The 22,055-nt window shown below is 32.3% G+C and overlaps 1 protein-coding gene across 1 annotated transcript in view; it reads right to left on the bottom strand.

The window, feature by feature from the left end:
• Positions 1–1,951: 1,951 nt before the first annotated feature.
• Positions 1,952–22,055, bottom strand: part of LOC145312198 (sodium-dependent neutral amino acid transporter B(0)AT3-like) — a 48,299-nt gene continuing 28,195 nt past the window's right edge. The window contains exons 11-22 of the mRNA XM_080151402.1: positions 20,380–20,532; positions 19,658–19,724; positions 18,537–18,671; positions 18,017–18,089; positions 17,364–17,457; positions 16,164–16,330; positions 13,697–13,830; positions 12,813–12,900; positions 7,290–7,411; positions 3,941–4,009; positions 3,118–3,226; positions 1,952–2,089 (exon numbers count right to left, since the gene is read on the bottom strand). Coding sequence (XP_080007528.1) covers positions 3,173–3,226; positions 3,941–4,009; positions 7,290–7,411; positions 12,813–12,900; positions 13,697–13,830; positions 16,164–16,330; positions 17,364–17,457; positions 18,017–18,089; positions 18,537–18,671; positions 19,658–19,724; positions 20,380–20,532 — 1,156 coding nt within the window. The 3' untranslated portion in view covers positions 1,952–2,089; positions 3,118–3,172. The remainder of the gene's footprint in view (positions 2,090–3,117; positions 3,227–3,940; positions 4,010–7,289; positions 7,412–12,812; positions 12,901–13,696; positions 13,831–16,163; positions 16,331–17,363; positions 17,458–18,016; positions 18,090–18,536; positions 18,672–19,657; positions 19,725–20,379; positions 20,533–22,055) is intronic.

The raw sequence follows: 22,055 nt of genomic DNA, 5'->3' as shown, positions 1-22,055 counted from the left end.
CATAAATAGTTGGTATAAATTATATCCTAAAATCATCCAGAAAAAAAAACATCTTGTTGTATTTCTGCTGGTTGTAAAGATGCCATAAAAGATGTAAAGTTGACATATTCTTAAGGATTTTAAGTAAAATAAACTCAATATTTGTAAATCAATAAAACTTAAAATCAATTTAAATTCACAGCAATTTTCTGACTTAATTTTGTTTTAAAGGATATAAAGCAGAATGAATATAAGCGATTAGACACAAGTTCTCATCATACACATTTTAATGCTTTTTATAGTGCCAAAAAAATGACGTCATACTAGCCTAACATTGGTCAATTAAAATGAATACTGGCCTGCCATGGTTAATTTAGTTTGTGTATTGGCCTATCATTGGTCAATTGTATTGTATGACGTCATTTCTTATTGGTACTGTAAAAAGCTTCACATTTGGGACTAATAAAGTAATAAAATATTGAAACTAAATTAAATATACAATTAAAAACTTTAAGGTACTACTTAGGTAATTATAATTGAAGTAATAATTTAATATTTTCATTGTTTAAAGACTTTTTTTGGTTCAATAAAAAAGTAATGTAATAGGTAGTTATTTTTAGACAATTTTCTTTGAAAATGCAATTTTTAAAGCATGTATAATTCAATTGGAGTTGATTTTTATCAATTAACAAAATTCATAGTTTTTTTTAATTGAAAAGTAAAATTTAAAATAGAATTTTCTTTGGTTTTAAAAGTAAATTCACAACCACATTTAAAATCAAAATAAAAGTCATTTATCACTTCGTATTACAGACAGTTTTCCGTTGATAATACAATGAAAAATTATAGGATTAACTAATTATTAATGCTATTAAAACAAGACTTTTATTTTACTATTTGTGGATATTTGTCTATAATACGATACATGATTTTTTAGTATGGCTTAAAACAAGTTCTAATCCAGAGAAAAAGAATCGGATTCAAAGCCATGCTGGATAAGAGATTCACTTGCCCTAATAAAGTTTTTCATATCAAAGTTTCTTGTATAAAAAAATAAGCTGGTACAATTTTGAGCTAAATCTTTTGGAAGACTTATTAAAGCTGCATTTATGGCTGAAAAAAATGTTTTCATTGATTGCATTAATATTTAAGATTTTTAATGGCAAAATTTTCTATTAAAGAACGTCCTAACTTTTGTGATTTTTTTAAAAAATAGCTAGTTTTAGTTTTTAATAAGTAGTAGATGTAAAATGATCCATAGAATTTAGATATACAATCGGTTTTTTTTTGTAGACCGTTTATTTTTGAAGTAATTTAAGTTTTTTTTTAAACTAAGTTGGTTTCAAGGTACTCAAACGCAACAAAAAAAAAGAAAATTGCCATTATGAACAAAAATAGTAGGATCTTTAATTTGTCACCTACTTTTTTTTAATTCTGTTGAGTAATTATTGAAAAAATCTTCTTTTTTTTGAAGCCCGGGGAATCAAAACTTTGAACTTTGTTTGCTCGTCACGAATGGGCTAAAACAAAATCACAAAAGTTGGGACACGTTCTTTATAACATGCAATGAAAGCATAGAAAGTTATAAAATTTGATTATCATTAATATTACATTGAACAACAAGAATATTTCATAACTACAGTATATGTATTAAGATATATAAGTTTTCCGGAATTTTAAAGTTGGGGGAGATTTGAAATCTGCATCAAATTTTGAGGATTTTTTATAAAATTCGTTTTTTCTATAATTCTTTATCTAAAAGCGGAAATGCAAGTTAATTAATTTTGGCATCTGTGATTGGTGGATTTAAAAAATCTGCGCTCTGATTGGATGGCGTACATCATTCAACCAATTAGAGCGCAGGTAGAATAAAATCCACCTATCCTATTGGTCAAAATTAATTAACTTAAAATGCTTTTCCGCTTTTAGATAAAGAATTATACAAAAAACGAGTTTTATAAAAAAAATCCTTAAAATTTGATGCAGATTTCAAATCTCCCCCTAACATTAAAATTCCGGAAAACTTATATATCTTAATATGTATGTAAAGTAAAACTATTTTGTCTAATATAACTCCATTGACGAAGATTCCTTGAATTCATTGTTAAACCTGCAACAAAAATTATTTAACATTTCTGTAGAATTATTTAGGGATTTCCCTAGAAAAGCCTGGCAAGCGCAGAAAACCCCTACCCCATTATCTCTAAAATATATTGAAGTTTTTTCCTATGCCTAAAACCAGGCAAGGGGGCACAGTACTAAACAGTAACCAAACCTGATCTAAAAACATTATTATTTATCCCCCCCCCCCTTTCATTTTTTTAATCAAGGGGAAGTATTTTTGTTTTTCACTATGCACTTCAGGAAAACGCCAAAATATTTGGTTAGGTATCAATTTTCCAAAATATTTGTAAATATGTTAATGAGATGGTTAAAAATTTCATTGAAATTTCATGAAAATCAAGATATTTTTGGATTTTAATATCAAGAATTTTTGCATATCATGCAAAAAAATGCATTCATATTCAATGAAGAAAAAAGGTTAGATCTTAGTTGTTTTTAATTGAATCTAAAAAGAGAAAATGAATATTTTCATTATCGTCAAGTCGTCTATAGAATAGCCTTAAGTTTATCTGCAGTATCCGAACATTTGTATACATCTACAGCTGCAGCCGCTAATTACACAGTCGATCGTATAGCTATTACAAGATCTTTCCAAACAAACAAACTGATGTACAGTTGGACAAACAGACATCCTGTTATTTCAGTATATAAACTGTGAACCAAAAAAATAGGCAAATCTAAATTTTCAGAATAGCAGCTTTATTATTCATTTAGGATGATGATTTTACTGTAAATATGAAATGTAGATGCAGCTTTTGGTTACATGTTTCCACCTTTAATTTTTTATTAATCAGTACCAATGATGGACAAGATCTCAAAAACAGCATTTGGGGGAAAACTGGTGAACCAAAAAGATATGCAAATCCAAAATAAATCAACGGAAAAATGATTGTTTTCACTTATCTTCTCTTTTAAAGATTTATTCTGATAAATTATTGATTTTTAAAGGGATTAGTTATCATATAATATAGTATAAGGTAGAAACTAATGGTTTTGCTAAATAAGAAATATTACCTTGAGTTAAAACTGGATTAAAAAGAGATGTTTTGTCTTGTCTGCCTTGTGTCTTTTATGAGTCCACAACTTCTAGCTTGAAACTTTTGTTGTCAGAATTGGAGTCCTGGTGCAGCAAGTTTTGAATACCTTATCCAGTATCACTTAGAATCCTATAAATATCCGCTGGAATAGAACTGGTTCTTAGCCATACTAAAAAATCATGTATTGTATCGTATTATATCCAGTTTTCTACAAATATAAAAAAGTACAATCATAATATTAAAACCAGTTTTGTTTACCCCGAGATGTCGAAGGTTTTATTTTTATAATTGTACATTTTTATATCCGCGAAAAGCTGTTTATATTACGATGCGATAAATAACTATCCCAGTATCAATTCAGTGGATTAGAACCAGCTCTGCCCAAACTAAAGTATCCATAATCTTAAAACTTCTTATTTTACTTTCCGCAGAAGTGTGTCTACAATATGATGTAATGAATAACTATTACAAGCTGGCATATCTAGAAAACGGGATACACCATAAGAACCAAATCTTGCTAATGACGTGCATGATTACGCGGCAAAACGTCCTACAGGCAACCTACCCAAACTGGAATAAGTAGGCAAGGTATTCCTAATATCCCAGGTATTCGGTTTTAGATTTCATTTTAAAAGAATGTTTGAACTAAATTTTAATTTAGGCTATGTCAGATAAAGTTATTAGGTTACGGTATTGGTAACGCAGGTATTGGCCCCTGAGGGGAGGGTCATTTTATTTGCTAGCTAAGCATTTGAGGGAAAGCATCATTTGTATTGATAAAATGTGCAAAACTTTTCCTGAGTGGTAATGCCAGCATCTGAGCTAGAATCTGAATTTCTGCTGTATTTATCCTCATCCTTTTGAAATATCTAAACAGAAATAGACAAGTTTGTTAGTTTTAGTAACAAGAATATCAACTTCCATAAAAGCGAAGCTCTGAAACGGTAGGACAAACGAACATTAACATTTGTAAAGTTAAAAGTTAAAAATGAACAAGTTTCAAATGGACGTACGGACATTCTGGTAACGATTACAGAGTTATTACGCTTTCTAAATCGCTATTACAGAAATCTCCGTGTCAAGTTTGAAATTGATAAGCAATTCTAACATGCCTAAATCAATGACAAGAGCTATCCGTTACGGACGAACGGACGGACAGACCGATAATAATTATAGAAAAGCTTCGCTTTTAAAATTAGGGAAAAAGGAAAAAATATTCTCCTTTATTACATAACTTACTTCAATAAAACTTCATTTGAAAAGAAATGTTGACAAAATTTTATGGGGGTAGTATTCTCTTGGGAGGGTTGAGAAACACTCGCCCCTAAGAGATTTCAAAATAAAATTTCCAGGTCACATAAAAAGATTCAATGAAGAAGGAGAGCCGTAATGGTCCAGAGGAAACCAAGATCTTTTGGTACAGACATATTTTTAGTTTTATATAAGGATATATCCAAAATTTGCCTTTATTCAAAGAAAGTTTATTTTTAGCAAATTCTCTGCAAGTTGTCTAACATTAAACATTAATTTTGTCTTTCTAAATATATAAATAAACCTTTATCCTGTATCGATAATAAATTAATGTGTACGCCTGATGATAAATGTCATTACCAATACAAAATATTAAACAAAATCTTTTCCTGGTATCAGTTGGGGAAGGGGAAAAGACTTTTTGCGTGAATCAATTGTATAAATTGATAGAATTGGTGTGATGAACAATTCAAAGCTCTGTATAATGCCTATAATAAAGGGGATAGATTTAAAATCTTTTGGCCGATAAATCCCAAATGGACTATTCTAATTTGACGTCATTTGAGATACTTTGGCCAAAAGTTTTTAAATGTATTCCCTTTTTTATAGGCACTATAACAAACTTTGAACAATTCTATAACACAGATTTTATTTGTAATGGAACAAAAGTATTGCTTAATTATCCCAGTTACCTTTGATATAAATAAAAAAATAATATCTTATTCCCTTCATTGACTTGAGAACTGTTATAACAGAAAAAAAAATATTTTAACACAATCTCTACAAATTATGAATTTTTATAATATTGATAGATTAAGACCAAATAAAATTACAAGAATATTTTTTCAACAAAATTATTTGTTTTGTCTACCATTTGAACCAAAATTAAATGTCTAAAATAAATTTTAAATGTTCAACTACCAAAAATACACAAAATAGGCACAGCAAACAAAAAAAATTGTGATTTTTTTTACTATTAATTACACTATCTTGTAATAAATTAAATTGTAAAAGCAATATTTTTGTTTGATTAAAAAGAACCATCATTCATAAAGTAGTAACTTTTCATGGTCATTAGTGAATTTATATCTTGCGGACCACTGAACTGATTTAATTCTCCATTTTAGGGAACCTTCACATAAGTCCCATGAGTGTTTTAGACTAATTTATTTTATATTAGAATTTTATTCAAATCTTTTTCTGCCCCCTCCCTACCAATTCCAGTACAAAGTTCCTAGATTATCATTACCCTTGTAAGTGATATCAAAGAAAAACAAAATCACTAAAGAAAAATTGTTAATTTTGTATCATGCAGAAAAATGGGATTTCGCACCGAAAGAAAATGTTCTGTTAATAATTTGCATTATTTTTAAAGTTAATAACTTATTGCTGGTCTGTGTGTCATATTCCATGTTTCTTGTATTAGGGGTTGTTAATATAGGATTTTGATTACACAACATTGAAATTATAAATTTAGGTTTTTTCTGCTGAAAATGAACTAATAAAGCATTTCAAATTTAAAATACCTGCCTTTATTATTTGATGTTATTTGACAAGGAGACAAATTATTGGTTCATTTTGAGGGCCAAAGGATCATGAAAAGAAAACGGAGTAGCAGGTTTCATTGTATTTTCATAGTATATTTTTTTATACTATTTTAGGTTAGGTAAATGTTAACGATTGACCCACAGGGTTAAATAATTGGCCATGCAGGGTTGAAGCCCCCTGTAGGGGCTAAAAATAAAAAAGTTACTGTGAAAATATGACAAAATCAGCTACTTCATTTTCTTTCCATGATCAGCGTCTAATTTTAAACTGAAAGTTGAGTATCAAAGTTTCAGATAAATTTGGACGACATGCATTTCAGATCCTCAACTGTTAATGTCTTGATTTGGAATTAATTGCGACTTATTTCTCTGTTATAAAACTTGGATCTAGTCAGATGGTGGAGCTTTAATTATCCTTGAGTAAGAATATACTACTGAGACCCTCGAGCGCGTGCACACGATTTTCTCAGGAGTTAGGAGGGCTAACTAATGATTTTTACATACATGAGAGTAATAGGAAAATTTTGTTAAAGTCATTCTTTGAATTGGCAAAAAGAATTTTAACTGAAATTTAATGAAAGAGTGTTTTATTTTCGCACGTCTCCTATTTAATAATTAAATTATGATTTATGTCATTAACAGTTGTTAGCACTTTTGTAAAAATCAGCCAATTAATCCATTTGAAATTGCCGAAAATTAAATATTTTGTTGGCGTAGAGTTTTTTTGGTGTAAATGAAGGGAAGCGGGTATGAAGGGGAGAAATAAGGGAAATTTTCACTCAGAATTGTTTGTCAAAATCACATTCCCTTTTCCCTCGTAAAAAAACATAGCGACTAAACGCCTCTCATCTAGGTGCTCTTTATCCAAGGAGTGAGGGGGCAGAAAAACAGGCTAACCACGCCCAAAGCAACTATCCACTAAAGCTTCACTAAATGGAGAAATGGATACATTCAATGATCTGCGAGGTCTTAACGGACAGACAAAATCTTTATGTATGATTGAATGTCCTAAAGAACATAATTTTTTTCTTTCTTTCTATTGTTAGTTTTTGAAAACCAAGATGACACAACTTTAATTGCCTAGTTTATAAAACGGGAAAGAAATGCAAAGTTGAGTTACAAAAAAAACAGGCCTTAGCAGCCCCGCGTCAGCCGCGTGAAAGCCTCAGTTAAATCATCATATTATAACTTACAAATTCAGCTGGATATCTAAACCTGTTACTAAAAAGACAAACCATCTTTTTTTAAAAAAATTTATGCCCGCAAGCTGATTCAAATTTGAGACTTATGCCCAGCTGAGGCGTGGCTGCTGAGCTCTGATTTTAAAACTACTAAAAACTAAAATGCTTACATCAAACGAGTCAAGCATTGGTCTTGTAGATGCAGAGGTGTCCACCCTGTGGAAGAATCCAGGCTGATAGTCACCTGGCATCTCTGTCCTGTTGAACCCGCGGGCACCCCACATACACAAACCTAAACAAATTATCATAAAAATATATATTTTTATGTCTTTTTATTTCCAGTATGGTTTCGAAACAGATTAATATACTCTGGATAAGAACCGATTCTCAGCCATACTGAAAAATCATGTGTAGCATTGTGCTCTCAAAAGTTTCCACGAATATTAAAATGAAAAGCATAATTACGATTTTCTATTTTATTATCTGCTGAAAGCTTTCTATAATACGATGTGATAAGTAACTATTACTTACAAAACAGCTGATAATTTGTTAAAAATCAAACAATGAAACACTGAGTATTGGACTTATCAAAAAAAAAGATAACATGTTTAATCAAACTATGTTGACCACTGTGTGCAAATCTATAATACAAAGTAGCTTGATTTCTGTCCGTCTGTCTGTCTGTCTGTCTGTCCGTCTGTCCCTTAAGTTCTCGGTAACCACTGAACCGATCGGATTCTATTCTTCAGCGTATATACCTATTGGTCCTGTGATGGTTTTAAGCTCAACCCCCAAAAAAACAAAAAAATCCCCCCCCCCCCATTTTTTTTAAAGAACTTGCTTAAGATTTCCTTGGTCTTTTTACGAATTTCGCCTCATTTTTTTATCTTTTTATAAATCACCTCTTGGGGCAAAGCCCCTAGAGGCTAGGGGCGAAGTTCCTAGTATATATATATATTAATACTAAATGCAGAGGCAGGACAATGGAATTTAAGCTCGATCTCTCATTTGATGGCTTAAAAACCTTGGGACTTTTATTACGTCCTGATTGGGTGGCACAAACTTGCAATGTCTAATTAAACTTTTCAATTAATAAATCATAATCTACAGAGGTTTATGTATATCTATATTGTGGGTGTTGTACACATACATCAATGTATCGTTTATTGTCTTAACCCTTAAGATTCCTACACAACATTAAATAACCTTGTATTATAATTTCATAAGTAGCAAAAAAACCTTATCACTAGGATACACCCGTACGTCCCTGCGTCCGTCTTAATGTAGACGTGCTTTAGCCTACGAGGTTTTGTGATTTTTGAAGTTTAAAATTAAATCTATTTTTAAATTTCAGTTTTTTAAAATATGCAAAATTAGGCAAATTATTTTAATAAAAAAGACGTCATTAAATTATTACTAGTATCTAAAATAACTTTTATTGAGAAACTTTAAAGTCTAAGTTTTTATAATTCTTTATTTTCATTAATTCTTGGAAAGTTTTAACTAACCAAAAAGAAACGAGAATGACAACATCCATAAAAGCGAAGCAGAGTGTCAGTATTCCAAAAATCAGTACAATCGGATAATTTAATCACATAAAAACGTGTGGACATTCTGGTAACGATTATAGAGTTGCTATGCTTTCTAAATTATACCTGACTGCTACAGGAATCACCATGCAAAGTTTAAAATCAAATGGACAGTTCTAACACGCCTAAATTAAAGAAAAAAGCTATCCGTTCCGGACGGACGGACTGACCCTAATTATAGAAAAGCTCCGCTTTTAAAAATCGAAATATTTTCTAAATATCTATGATGCATAAGGTACAAACTTTGTATATTAATTTCATATTCAAATAGATTAATAAATTGTTTCAATTTTTTAAAAAACTTCTTGGAACTTAAAGCTGTCTATGTTTCCACCAACAGATTTGGTTAAAATCGTAGAATTTTAAAGTTGCTTGGCTTGCAGCGTCAATTTAGGCATTAGGTTAAAATTGTGCTATAACAGATGGGATTAAAATTTTGAACCAAGAAAGTTATATACTGGATACTCGTTAATACAGAGAATCTTTAACAAAAAATGCAGCTCCCTCAAATAGCAGCCGAAAATATCAATTTCCCCTCATAGCATTACGAACAGACAGAAAAAGTAAATTATTAAATAAGCTTCGCTTCTAAAAATATGTTTTGTTTTCAAAATATACATAATTTATGCATCAAAAGAAAAAGCTTTTTTTACGTCATAGCAAATTGTTAAAAAAAATAAGGGTCAAATGCATTTCACGGCAAAATGTTCCTACTAACGAATCTCCCCAAATCTATTGATTTTAAAGGCTGTTAGCTGCCAAACGGCTGAACGTACATATCATGCCCACACACCGTTTTAAGCGGCATAAGAAGGCCTACAAATAATCAAGAATAGCCAAGATCCAATGATGCACAGGGAAAGCTTCACTGAAGAAAAAATTTGACTTTTTGCGCATGTGCACTGCTAGATACTGTGATCGAGTTATTGATTAATGATTATTCCAGATTATGTTAAAATTTTGTGCAAAATCTTTACGTTTAACCGTTTGGCCGTTAGAAGCCTTTAAAGTTCATCGATTTTTTTGAGTTATTCGTCACAAAGGAACATTTTACCGTGAACTTAAGTTGTTTAGCTGGGTATTGGTGTCCTGGCTTAAGGGAGACTGTCTTTAGGCTAGTAGAGGGCAGTCTAAGGGCGCTTAAGTAGGGATAGGTAGACGGAGGTTAAGGATAGAGTAAGGCAACCTTCTCCCGCTTGACAAGGGTTACTCTAGGCTTGCTTACGGTTGACTAAGGATACTTAGACTTGGTAAAGGGCGCCAGTAGGGTAGACTACGGGTCTCTAAGTGCCTTCAAGCTGGACTAGGGTTTCCTTAGACGAGTATAAGTGCCCGCTAGCATGGTATAGTTACTCTGTTAAAAAATATTGTTGGGGTTTGTCACTGTGAACTTAAACAAGGATGACAACATCCATAAAAGCGAAGCACTGAAACGGTAGGACAAACGGACATTAACATTTGTTTAGTGTCTGAACTGAATAATCAGAAAATAAAAGTATAAGAGTCAAAGCAAAATTGTATGTAAATTTGTGTAAAAACTGCTTCATACAGGATAATGTTTATGGACATACTTACATTTTTAGGACTTGATTATAGAATTGCTTCGCTTATAATATTGTTCTTTGTTGTCCTAGGAATCAATATACCAAAAATCAGATCAAATAAAATTTGTTGTTAAAAAAGTAGAAAAATCAACATGTTAAAAATGGACGTACGGACATTCTAGGAATGATTATAGAGTTGCTACGCTTTCTAAATCGTACCTAACTACTAAAGGAATCACCATGAAAAGTTTGAAATCAATAGGACAATTCTAACATGCCTAAATTAACGAATAAAAGCTATCTATCTCGGACGGACGGACGTACGGACGGACGGACCGACCCTAAATATAGAAAAGCTTCGCTTTTAAAAAAGAACAAATATGTCCAATAGGATGTGTTTCTGAATGCATATACTGCTAGTAAAGACCAACAGACAATGGCAATTTTAACAGCTTTGCTGATCAAATTGTGAGAAAGGTTAATATGTTCAGAAGTACTCTTATATAAAGTATAGGTTTTTTGTCTTAAGATTAAGATCTCAATAACTTCGGAACCGATTGATTTTAATTTTTAGGAAAGCTTCACATAACTCCTGTAATATTTTAGGCCCTATTATTTTCAGTCTTGGAATGGTTTTGAGCTATACTTCTAGCCACTTTCCGCCTATTCGAATACAGAGCCCCGAGTTGGTAGGGGCGAAGTCACTAGCATAATATATCATAATAAAAGTTCCCTAGAAAAAAAACTTTATTCCAACAATATTTCTATTAAATGATAAATCTTCATTCATTGAAAATTAATGTTACCGCAAAGTTTTAGGATTGATTAGCAAGCATAAAAACTTTTAATATCAAATAGAGATAATCTAGAGAAATAATGTCTAAATCAGCCAATAGGAGAACAGTAAAGGTACATCCCAGACCTGTCATTGGTTCAAACATTTTACAGATTTGAGTAAGTAAGGGTATATATAACCCGCGACCGTGGCTCAACACGAAGCGCATCTGCTCGTCGTCGGGAAGGTGATAGGTTCGAATCTCGGTCCGACACCGCGTCATAACTAAAGACGTTAAAAATGGTCTCCACTGCTACTATGTCAGATGTGCGACGTAAATAGTTAGAGTGGGGGAATGCCTTGGCCCAAAACAGGCGCAACTCGCTACCATGCACAGTTGGGACTTCTCAAACAAAGGTCGTGCATCTCAGAGAGTTGGTTGTCTGATGGGTGATTGGACGCTTTGCACTGCAATCATAAGTATTGTATGTATGTTCCAAGATGCGTGGGGAGAGGTCTAGTACCCGAAGCGACACCTAGCCCCCTAGAGTCTTTAACTCTTTTAAGTAAGGATATAATTTTTTCATTTCATATGCATTATTAGTCAGCTAAGAATTGTCGCATTTTTTTTAGGATAGAGCTTTTTTGGGTAAATTTATTTTTTTGTGTAAAATTTTATCCCTCGTATAATGTGAAGCATATGACATACCACAAAATTAGTTAGTTATGAATCGTTGAATTTTTTAGGATAAAAATAGCTTTCTTAAAATTATATCGTCAATAAAAATTCATTGCGCTATTTCTTGAATAGTAAACGATAGTTTATGTCTGCAAAATATCCCTTTTTTGAGATTGACGAAAAATAAGGTCAAACGGCTCATCTAGATATATTATATCTATTGAATAGTATTATGATGATGGCAGTTTCAACATTTTAATTTGGAAAATTCAACTTGAAAGAAAATCTTAAATTAGAAATGTCTCCAACAAAATCTTAGGTAAATGGGAAACGTTTATAGGAGCGAAGCGTTTATACAATTTGGGTCTGAACGTCAAAAATGGAGCGTATAATTAAATGTGAAATATTTTATGGATGAAAGAATAGTCTGATTGTTTTTAGCTTTAAGGTGATTTTCCTCAAATCACTTAGTCAATCACAAAACCCTACGCCCACTTTTATTTGGTAAAAAATGAAATAAGAATTTGTTTATTGATTTTGGGTAGGTTTCCTTTATTATTGGCTAGCCCGCAGGGTTAGGTCCTATAAAGGGTTAGTCATAAGGAAAAAAAACTACCCCTCAAATTTTTAATTATTTCCAAAAAAAGAGGAAGGTTTTTCAGTGCACTACAGGTCCTTTGAGGAAAAGCAACAATGCAACAAAAAACATTATTTTTTTATCTATAACGTTTATGTGCTTCGTTTTCAAGCAAATGTTTTCATCCTTGTTTCCTCTATGCATTTTATAATAAAATGACGTTTCATTATAAATATATTTATTTTGTTACATTATTTTTCTAAAACGTAAGAAAAGAAACATTTAGTTCAAGACCTTTTTGTCCCTCTCGTGACAACGCCTCTTAAGGGACGTTTCGTCGTTTTTTCACAGTAGCTTTTGATTGTTTTAGGTTAGGTTAAGTTAGGTGATTGCCCCGCAAGGGTTAGGCAAATGACCACGCAGGGTATAGAAATAAGATAAAGAGGCGTTGTCACGAAAGGGACTATACCCACATTTTTAAAAAATTGTCATTGTTTTTAACAAACAATAATAAATGAAATTAACTTACCAATAAGAATTGGAATAAGTGAAGCAACCGAGAGTAGCGCAGCAATAATAAGTGTCCAGCCAGGGTAATGAAGCTCCTCTGTAACTGCCTAAACAAACAAGAAATACACCTATTCTATCTTATAAAGTAGTAAAAGTTTCTTGGCTGAAGCGTAAGATCTCATCAACTACTCATTAGGTTCTCAACCTTAAGCTTCATATAGTTCCTGTGATTGTTTTTGGCTATTCTATTTTCAGATGGTTTAATGCTTTTTCTCAAGCCTATAAGCCCATTCGAATACAGAGCCCCTAGATTCTAGGGGCATAAACGCTATTTAATTTTAAAGTAAGTGGAAAATATAATATTATAAAAATAAAATTCACGAAACCTATTTCTTTTTCTTGTATATTTTTTAAACACCAGAGGTGGTTTCCCTAAAAGTCTTAAGTAGAGCATGGACCCCCAATCCCCCCCCTCCCACACACACAAACACCAACCTTATTTTAAAATGAATGAAAGAAAGGATATAAATTTATTCCATCGTATTATAGACATCTTTCCGTGGATATTAAAGTGTACAATAATAAGATTAAAACCAGTTTTGTCCAGGTCCAGGCTAACAAAACTGGTTTTAATATCTATGATTGTACAATTTACATTCATAGAAAACTGGATATAATACGACACGATGCATGATTTTTCAGTATGGCTAAGAACCGGTTTTAATCTTGCGGATAGTAATCAGATAGATACCTTTGTTTTATTCAATGCTGTATATGTTGGATATTATGTAAACATGGAGTAGACACTTCTGGCTACAATGACTGTCATAATTCCAGGTGAGAAAAACGGACGTACGGACCGACCCTAATTATAGAAAAGCTTCTCTTTTTTAAATACACTACCTTTGTTTTATTCCAAGCTGTATATGTTGGATATGATGTAAACATGGAGTAAACACTGGAGGCAACAATGACTGTCATGATTCCAGGTGAGAAGAACCTCCACATTAACTGCCAGTACAGTCCTGGCCGATGACCTGAAAAAGTCATTTTTATAGAAAAGTAGCAAGTTGTTTGTCTGTCTGTTTGGGTGTTTTTTAAATCTCTTTCTGTGTTTTTGGCTAACTGCTAAAACAATCTGATTTTTATTTGAATATTCGTGGAAAATTGTCTGTAATTTGATGCTATATATGATTTTTAAGTATGGCTGAGAACCGGGTTTAATCCAACGGATATAAAACGAAAGCCATAAAATATTTTTGGGTTAATTTTTTTGCTTAATAGGTGATATGAATATACAATTTACACAAAGCTCTAAAGAAGGTGTATCAACTTTTTTTTATAGCTAGCTGGTTCTTTTAGTAAGTAGTAGATGTAAATTTTTTCATAGAATTCAGATATGCAATCGTTTTTTTTGGAGACCTCTTATTTTTTAAGTAATTTAAGTTTTTTAAAAAAATAATTAAGTCGGTTTTAAGGTACTAAAACGCAACAAAATAAAAGAAGAAAATGGCCAGTAAGAACAAAAATAGTAAGATCTTTAATTTGACACCTTACTTTTAAAATTCTGTTGAGTAATTATTGAAAAAATCTATTTTTTTAACCTCGGTTTAATAAAAACTTTAGACCTAAATATTTTCTCAAACAGACATAAAAAACATGGGTTCATATATACCTTTAGAATCAGAAAAATATTACGAATCCATTGTAAGCAAAATTGAAAAAAAGTAAAAAAAATAAAAATTAAACAAATGGCCAATTGTATTTTTTGTTCAGGCAACACTATCGTCTTCCCTTTTTTACCCCCTCTTTACCCCCTCTTTACCCCCTTCCCATTTTTATACTCAATTCAAGAATTAAGACGTTGCCTGTACAATATAATATGATATTTTCATATAATTCCTTTTATTGTAGTTTATATACTATATTGTAAACTTTTTTTTTCAATTTTGCTTACAATGAATTCGTAATATTTTTCTGATTCTAAAGGTATATATGAACCCATATTTTTTTACCTGTGAAATAATAAAATTAATGTCAAAGTTTTTATTCTCGTGTGTTTAAAAAAATCGATTTTTTCAATAATTACCAGACAGAATTGAAAAAGTAAGGTGTCAAATTAAAGATCTTACTATTTTTGTTCATAATGGCCATTTTCTTTCTTTTTTTGTTGCATTTTAGTACCTTAAAATCGACTTAATTTTTTTTTTTTTTAACTTAAATTACTTAAAAATAAGAGGTCTACAAAAAAACCGATTGCATATCTGAATTCTATGAAAAATTTTACATCTACTACTTACTAAAAGAACCGGCTAGCTATAAAAAAAAAAGTTGATACACCTTCTTTAAAGTAAAATATTTTTAATTAAAATTATCATAATATGTAATAATTAATATTTTTATTCAATGCCTATTCAAGCTTTTTTTGTATTTACGTCAACTTTAGAAACGGATGCAAATATTTTAATTATGTATTGTAAAATTATTAACTTTTCTCTCTTTTACAAAAGACATATAACATAACTGGTTTTCTCATATTCATTTGAATCCGGTGGATAGGAACCGGTTCTCATCCATACGAAAAAAAACTATGTCTATCATCGTATTATATCCAGCTTTCTACGAATATAGAAATTACAATCATAAGATTAAAACCAGTTTTTTATCCCGTGCCATCGGCAACTCGGGGCTAAAAAAAACTAGTTTTAATCCTATAATTGTACATTCTATATCTGCGAAAAGCGGTTTATAATACGATGAAAGAAATAACTATTATATCATTTCTTAATTTTAGAAAAGCTAAAGAGTTTTATAAATATGTCATAAATCTGTTAATTAAATAATTTTTTAAGCTGTATAATTAAAAACTTCTTAATAATAACGAAAATTCTATTTTATTTAAATAGGCAAATAATTGTTTAACAATCAATATCATTGAACCTGAAAATCAATTTAACGTTCATTGTCTTATCCCCTTAGATCCCTAAAGAGCAGACTATTTGACTAATGTTTAAACTATATTATAAATATTTATATATCAATCTTTGACCAATAAAAAATATAGAAAGTGTTGATGATTAATCTATTAATTAAACCATTAGGAACAAGAAGAAGGAACAAGCCGAACACATTATTTGTTAGGAAGTGTTGTACATATTTAGATTAGGAAAATAATCGTCTTCTACATTTAGTTTTCTGACGAAAACCTTCAAGAAATTCACTGCTTTAACTGCTGAAAGACTGCCACAAGTAGACCCAAAATTTCAGCTGTTAGTGCGGCGTATTTCTTACAGGCTTCCTTTAAGTAGAATGGGATTATCTTGTATGATTTACTACCTAGGGTAATAATTATATTCTTTGATGTCCGTACCTGTCATTGTTTCAATATCATCACTAAACCTCTTATGCCCGTACACGTACATGACACAGAGTATCTCTACCAGGGCAATGATGGTTAGACCAGTGGCGCCGAATGTGTCGAACAAGGTCAGCCAGTACTCGCCGGAGCCGGTCACAAACAGCAGACCAACCAGGTAACTGAAAGATAAAACATATCCAATTATATAAAGTAGTAAGGTTTTTTTGTCTGAAGCTTAAGAGTTTATAACTACAGAACTGATCGAGTTTTTCCTTACAGGGAAGCTTCATGGGTGTCACGGGAATGGTTTTAGGCTATTTTATTTTAGAATTTAAGCCTTTGGATAGGTTTCGGTTATTTTTCTGTCCCCGACCTCATAAGTCATAACCTATTTGTACATAGAGCCCCTAGATGCTAGGGGCGCAGCAAATAGGTTTTTTAAAGTAATAAAAAATTTTGCGACAATTTGTCAAAAAAATAATTGTAACTATCTTAATTTATATAAAATTAATCCCCCATTTTCATCTACGTATACGCGGTCAATTGTCTATGAAAATCATACAAGAAATATACGTTTATATTTATGGGATTTAATTTTACGTAATAAATTTTTATCAATATTTTCCTTATTTGAAAATCTATATTTCAATCATTTAAAGTCATAATATTTTTCGATAAAACTTAATTATATCAATTTCATTATTAATAAACAAACTTTAAAGGATGAAAACCCGGGACATTGCACAAACAAAAACTAGTCCCCAAAATTTTAAAGCCTCGTTTTATCCATTGTCTTATCCCTTCAGATCCCTGACTTTAATCAAATAATATATAAGTATTTTGTCAACTTTTTGTTCATTTTGAACATTTTTTGGGCCAGTATAAAAACTTAAGTAAAATAAGAAGATAAAAAATTAATTAGCACTAATTCAAATATTTGAAGGAAAAAAGTATGACGTCTGCAAGTACTTTTAGAAGCAGGGAGGGAGGGGACAATGAACTGTAAATTACACTGGTACCCAAAGTCATATTGCCACAAATCTTATCATTTACTCATTGGCTTTAAACTTTGAATACTTTTCTTTAATTTTAATTGGTTGGTTCCGAACCATTTGGTATGTACATCATTTTATCGGCCATTGTCTTATCTCTTCAGATCCCTAATTAGAAGCGCAGCTATTCTACATCCCTCTCTTGCTGTAGATAGTTTACCTGCTAATAACGACGACACCGACCAGAATTGGTTTCTTGACATATTTTAATCTCGGATGGTCAAATAGCATTGAAATCACACCCTCCAGAATTCCTAAAAAATATCATCCTTATTTTATAGTGGCTGCGCACCTAACATAAATGAGTCAGAAATGGTCTAGAAAATAGCTTAAAACCATCCCAAGACTAAAATATGAAAATCAAATAGCCCGAAACCATCCCGGAACCTATGTGAAGCTTACCTAAAGGATACCTAGAGGATGATAGGATAGTCGTTTTTTTGTACGTTCAGAGCTCGCTATCTACTAAACTTTTCATATTCAAGACGTTTTAAACAGATTCTAGGATGGTTTTAGGCTATTTTTTTATACAGAGCCCCTAGATGTAAATACACAACAACTAGTTTCAAATAAATTTGGGTACAAAACCAAGTATTTTTTCATTTCATTCATATAATAAGTCAGCTTTGTATAGTTGAATTTCTTTAAAACTTGTTTTAAATCCTAATTGACCAAAAAAAAAAATCTTGGTCTGCTTTAAATTCCTTTTTAGATTTGACAATAATTTAGTCTAATGAATTAAGTGTCTATAAAAAAAAAACGTCATACTGACCTAACATTGATGTAATTTTTTAAATATCTTTCAAAACTTACCAATTTGTGATCCAACTCCCAAACTGAGAAGCATAAGGAAAAACAGGATGGACCAAACAGGAGCTGCAGGTATCTAAAATAGTATCGCATCGTATTACAGACAGCTTTCCACGGATAATCAAATGAAAAATTATAGAATTAAAACCAGTTTTGTTAGCCCGGGTATTAATTTTATTATTTTCATTTCAATATTCTTCGAAAATTTTCTGTAATACGTTGATATACTTGATTTTCAGTATGGCTTAGAACCGGTTCTAATCCAGAGGTTATTAATCGGTTTCAAAGCAAAACTTGAATAAATATTAAATTAATAATAAGTTTTTATTTATTATTAATTTAAACCTTTTTCTTTTCCATTTCGTAAGGGCTGTTATAGAAAGGTTTAAAACATCAACAAGTATGGATAAATGGAATAATAAAACCCTCCTTATTTTCATTTTATTTTGAAAAATAAGTTAGGGGGGGGGGTTCTGTGGTCGATAAGCACTTTGAGGGAAAGCAGGGATCAATTAATTTATACCTGTACAAAAACTTCAGCCATGACGATGAAGGCCAGGCCGGTACCGCCAGCCGCGCTGTTCAGTTCATCTGCCAGAGAACAATTTCTCAGCTCCAGGGCCTTCTCACTCTTACTTACTGCTAGCATATACTCTTCCTAAAATTAAAGAAAATTATCAAAAACTTAACAAGGACATCAACAACATCTATAAGAAGCGGAGCACAAAATTATTATGGATGGAAATACAAAGTTATTTGAAGATGTATCTGTATATAGTGCCCTAGCAAAATAGGGATAGATGTCAAAGCTTTTGGCCTACCTATTCTTTTGACTTCAGGAAATATCCTAAACCTCATCTCTTTTCCAGGGGTGTATTCCCCCCTTCCCTTTCTCATTCCCTCTACTATGACGTCAATTGAATAGGTAGGCCAAAAGCGGTGACATCTATCCATATTTTCCTAGGGCACTAGACACAGCTACTTTGAAGATATATTCACTGATTCAGTGGTCAAAAATGAATAATGAATTTATAGAAAAATTGACGAAACCTTTTACAAAACTGTTTTTAATGTTTTGATCTTTATATTTTTTAGCATGACTGAAAGACCAACGGACCACGTTCCTTATATACTGGACGTACTGACGGACAGACCAAGTTCATTATGAAGCGTATTTTCTAAATAAATTGACAATGTCATGTTTCTTAGGGTAAATTAATATCTACTGATGCATGTTTTTAATTATCATATTTTGACCCATTTTAAAAAGTCATGTGAATTAAAAGGATATTATATAACATTAAAAATCCAGAGTTAAATCAGAGCCTCTTTGAAAAAATATCATAAGGCTTAAATTTCAGTGATCTAAAGGGATAAGATGATTGCCTTAAAATTGATTTTCATTCCCAATGATGATACACAAAATTACTTATTCTGAAAATTAATATTTGTAAAGTTTGGATACTTAACTTAAAGAACCAACCAATAAGAAAACGTTATTTGGGGACTAGTGTAATCAACAGCCAAATGTTCCTTCCCTAACATTGTAAAAAAAGGTGATTCTCGGCTGCAGCTGCAAAATATCCCGAATATGGATGTCGTTCGCAGTTGTAGCGGCTGCCTGGCCACAGGCAAAAAAATTACCTGTGGAATATCTTCAATTAATCTGCCAGAAAACTCTGGGAATTCTGGTTCTAATAACATAATGTCCCTAAATAAAAACAAGGATGACAATATTCATTAACATTGACAAAGTTATTTATATATTAGAGTAACACAATAGAGGGGGAAGGAGTTCAATAAGTGTATGTTCCCACCCCGAGGACCCTGTGCCGACTTTCAATTGGATCTTTGAAAAACAAGCAATGGCGTCGTGAATATTAACACAGCAAGGTCGCTGCAAGAGAGCAGAAAGCAATTTGATAGCAGACGAAAAAGGTCCACAACAGAGGGATCCAGGTAGTTGTCTAAATATACATCTATATTTATAGATTTATTATTTATAGAACAGATTAATATATTTTGTAGCTTGACCGTCAGACTGACGTAATTTGTAAAAAGAATCTCCACAAAAAATCTAAAACATCCGCTGAATGAATAAGTTTGGATACTACTAACCAACCTAATAAAGACCCAAAGTTTAAGAAGAAGCTTATAGTGCCTGATAAAAATGACGTAATACAATACCAAATGACAAATGGCCAGTATACATTTTACCATTGGTACATTGCAATGTATACTGGCCTATCATTGGTCATTTGTATTGTATGACGTCATTTTTATTCGGCACAATATGCTGCTTCGTTTTTAAAACAATGTCCCCTCCCTCTCTGATAAAATCCTTATTTTAGGAGGTGTTATTATACCTTTCCATACAGTTTGTGAACATGTGAACAGCTTTGAAGCCAAGGATAGAGAAGATGACCGCACAGCCGTAGACAGCAGTCATCAGGTTGGCCACAGATATCATCAGAACATCCTTCACACAGTTCTTCTTAGGGTTGTTGTACGATCCAAAACTAAATAATAAAAATATTTAATAGATTAGTCCAGATTAGAGAGAGAGAGAGAGAGAGAGAGAGAGAGAGAGAGAGAGAGAGAGAGAGAGAGAGAGAGAGAGAGAGAGAGAGAGAGGAAAGTGGGCTGTTTATTACACTCATAGGCGTCCAAGGGGGGGGGGGGTAATGGGCCATTTGGCACCCCCAAACGATTTTGGGGGTGCCGTAGGCACCCCCAAAATTTTTTGAACAATACCCCCCCCCAAAAAAAAATTACCCCCCCTACCTTGGGGTTGCCGTAGGCACCCCCAACGATTTTAGGGGGGGTATTTACCCCCCCAAACCATTTTTGGGGGGGTAATTACCCCCCCCCAAAATAAATGTTCTTTAAAAAAAAATTTTGGGGGGGGGTATTTACCCCCCCCCCCCCCCCAAATTGAATGTTCTTAAAAAAAAATTTTACTGAAAATTTTTTTTTTTGGGGGGGGAGGGAGTAATCCCCGCCCCCCCCCCCCCTAAAACATCCCGGGGATCTATGATGTAATTGTAAAGCACTGAAGATTCTAAAGATAGATACCTAACTAAATTAAATATTTCATTAAATAATGAAAAAGAATTTCTATAGGCGATTTCTTTTGGGAGGATGTCAGGGTGTCTCAAAACTAGTTATAAAACTTACCAGGACCTATAAGACGCTTCACTTTAAAGTATAATCATATTGGTTCATTGGTTAGTGAGTTAATTATTGTATTTTTATGTTCTAAAGAATGAGATACTACTATGTATTTGAATAGTAGTGTCGCCCTTAGGATCTAAGAACTCGTGTTTTCTAAAGGGTAAAAAGGGAGGAGAAAAATAGCCTAAAACCACTCAAAGGATTGACCTATAATAGTGTGGAACCATCATGGGATCTATGTGAAGCTTTCCTAAAAAGGAGAACTTAGTATTAAAAGTAATGAAATCTGAAGCTATAGTCAAATAAACCTTACTTACTACTTTATGTTATAGGATAGTACTTATTAACTTAATAGATTAGGTAGGTGCTTTTTTTACATAATTAAATTACCCCCCCCAAAATTTTTACCCCCGGGGTAAATTAGTTTGGGGGGGGTAATTACCCCCCCCAACAGATTTGGGGGGAGTATTTACCCCCCCCCAACAGACTTTAGGGGGGGTAATTACCCCCCCCAATCAAATTTTACCCCCGGGGTAAAAATTTTGGGGGGGGTAAAAAAAAATTTCGGCGCGCTTCGCGCGCCATTTTACCCCCCCCCAAACACAAATTACCCCCCCCCTAAAAATTTTTACCCCCCCCCAAAAAAAAAGCTTGGACGCCCCTGATTACACTAGTCACTAAAGTTTTATTATAACGTTTTCTGATACGTTGGGGGACTTGGGGGACTTTGGTGAATTTTGATCGTTTGCTTCATTAGGTTAAGTGTGTTCAAACGTTTCAATCACTAATTTTAATCTACAAAAGGGGTATTTTTGTGTATCACAATTTGTTATGTACATCAATTTATCGTTCATTGTTTTATCCCTTT

Source organism: Acartia tonsa, chromosome 2, assembly GCF_053477335.1.
Source record: "Acartia tonsa isolate MP-2025a chromosome 2, ASM5347733v1, whole genome shotgun sequence".
In the NCBI taxonomy this organism is placed as follows: Eukaryota; Metazoa; Arthropoda; class Copepoda; order Calanoida; family Acartiidae; genus Acartia; species Acartia tonsa.
The sequence above is the reverse complement of the archived record's forward strand: the minus strand, read 5'-3'. Positions and strand labels throughout refer to the sequence as shown.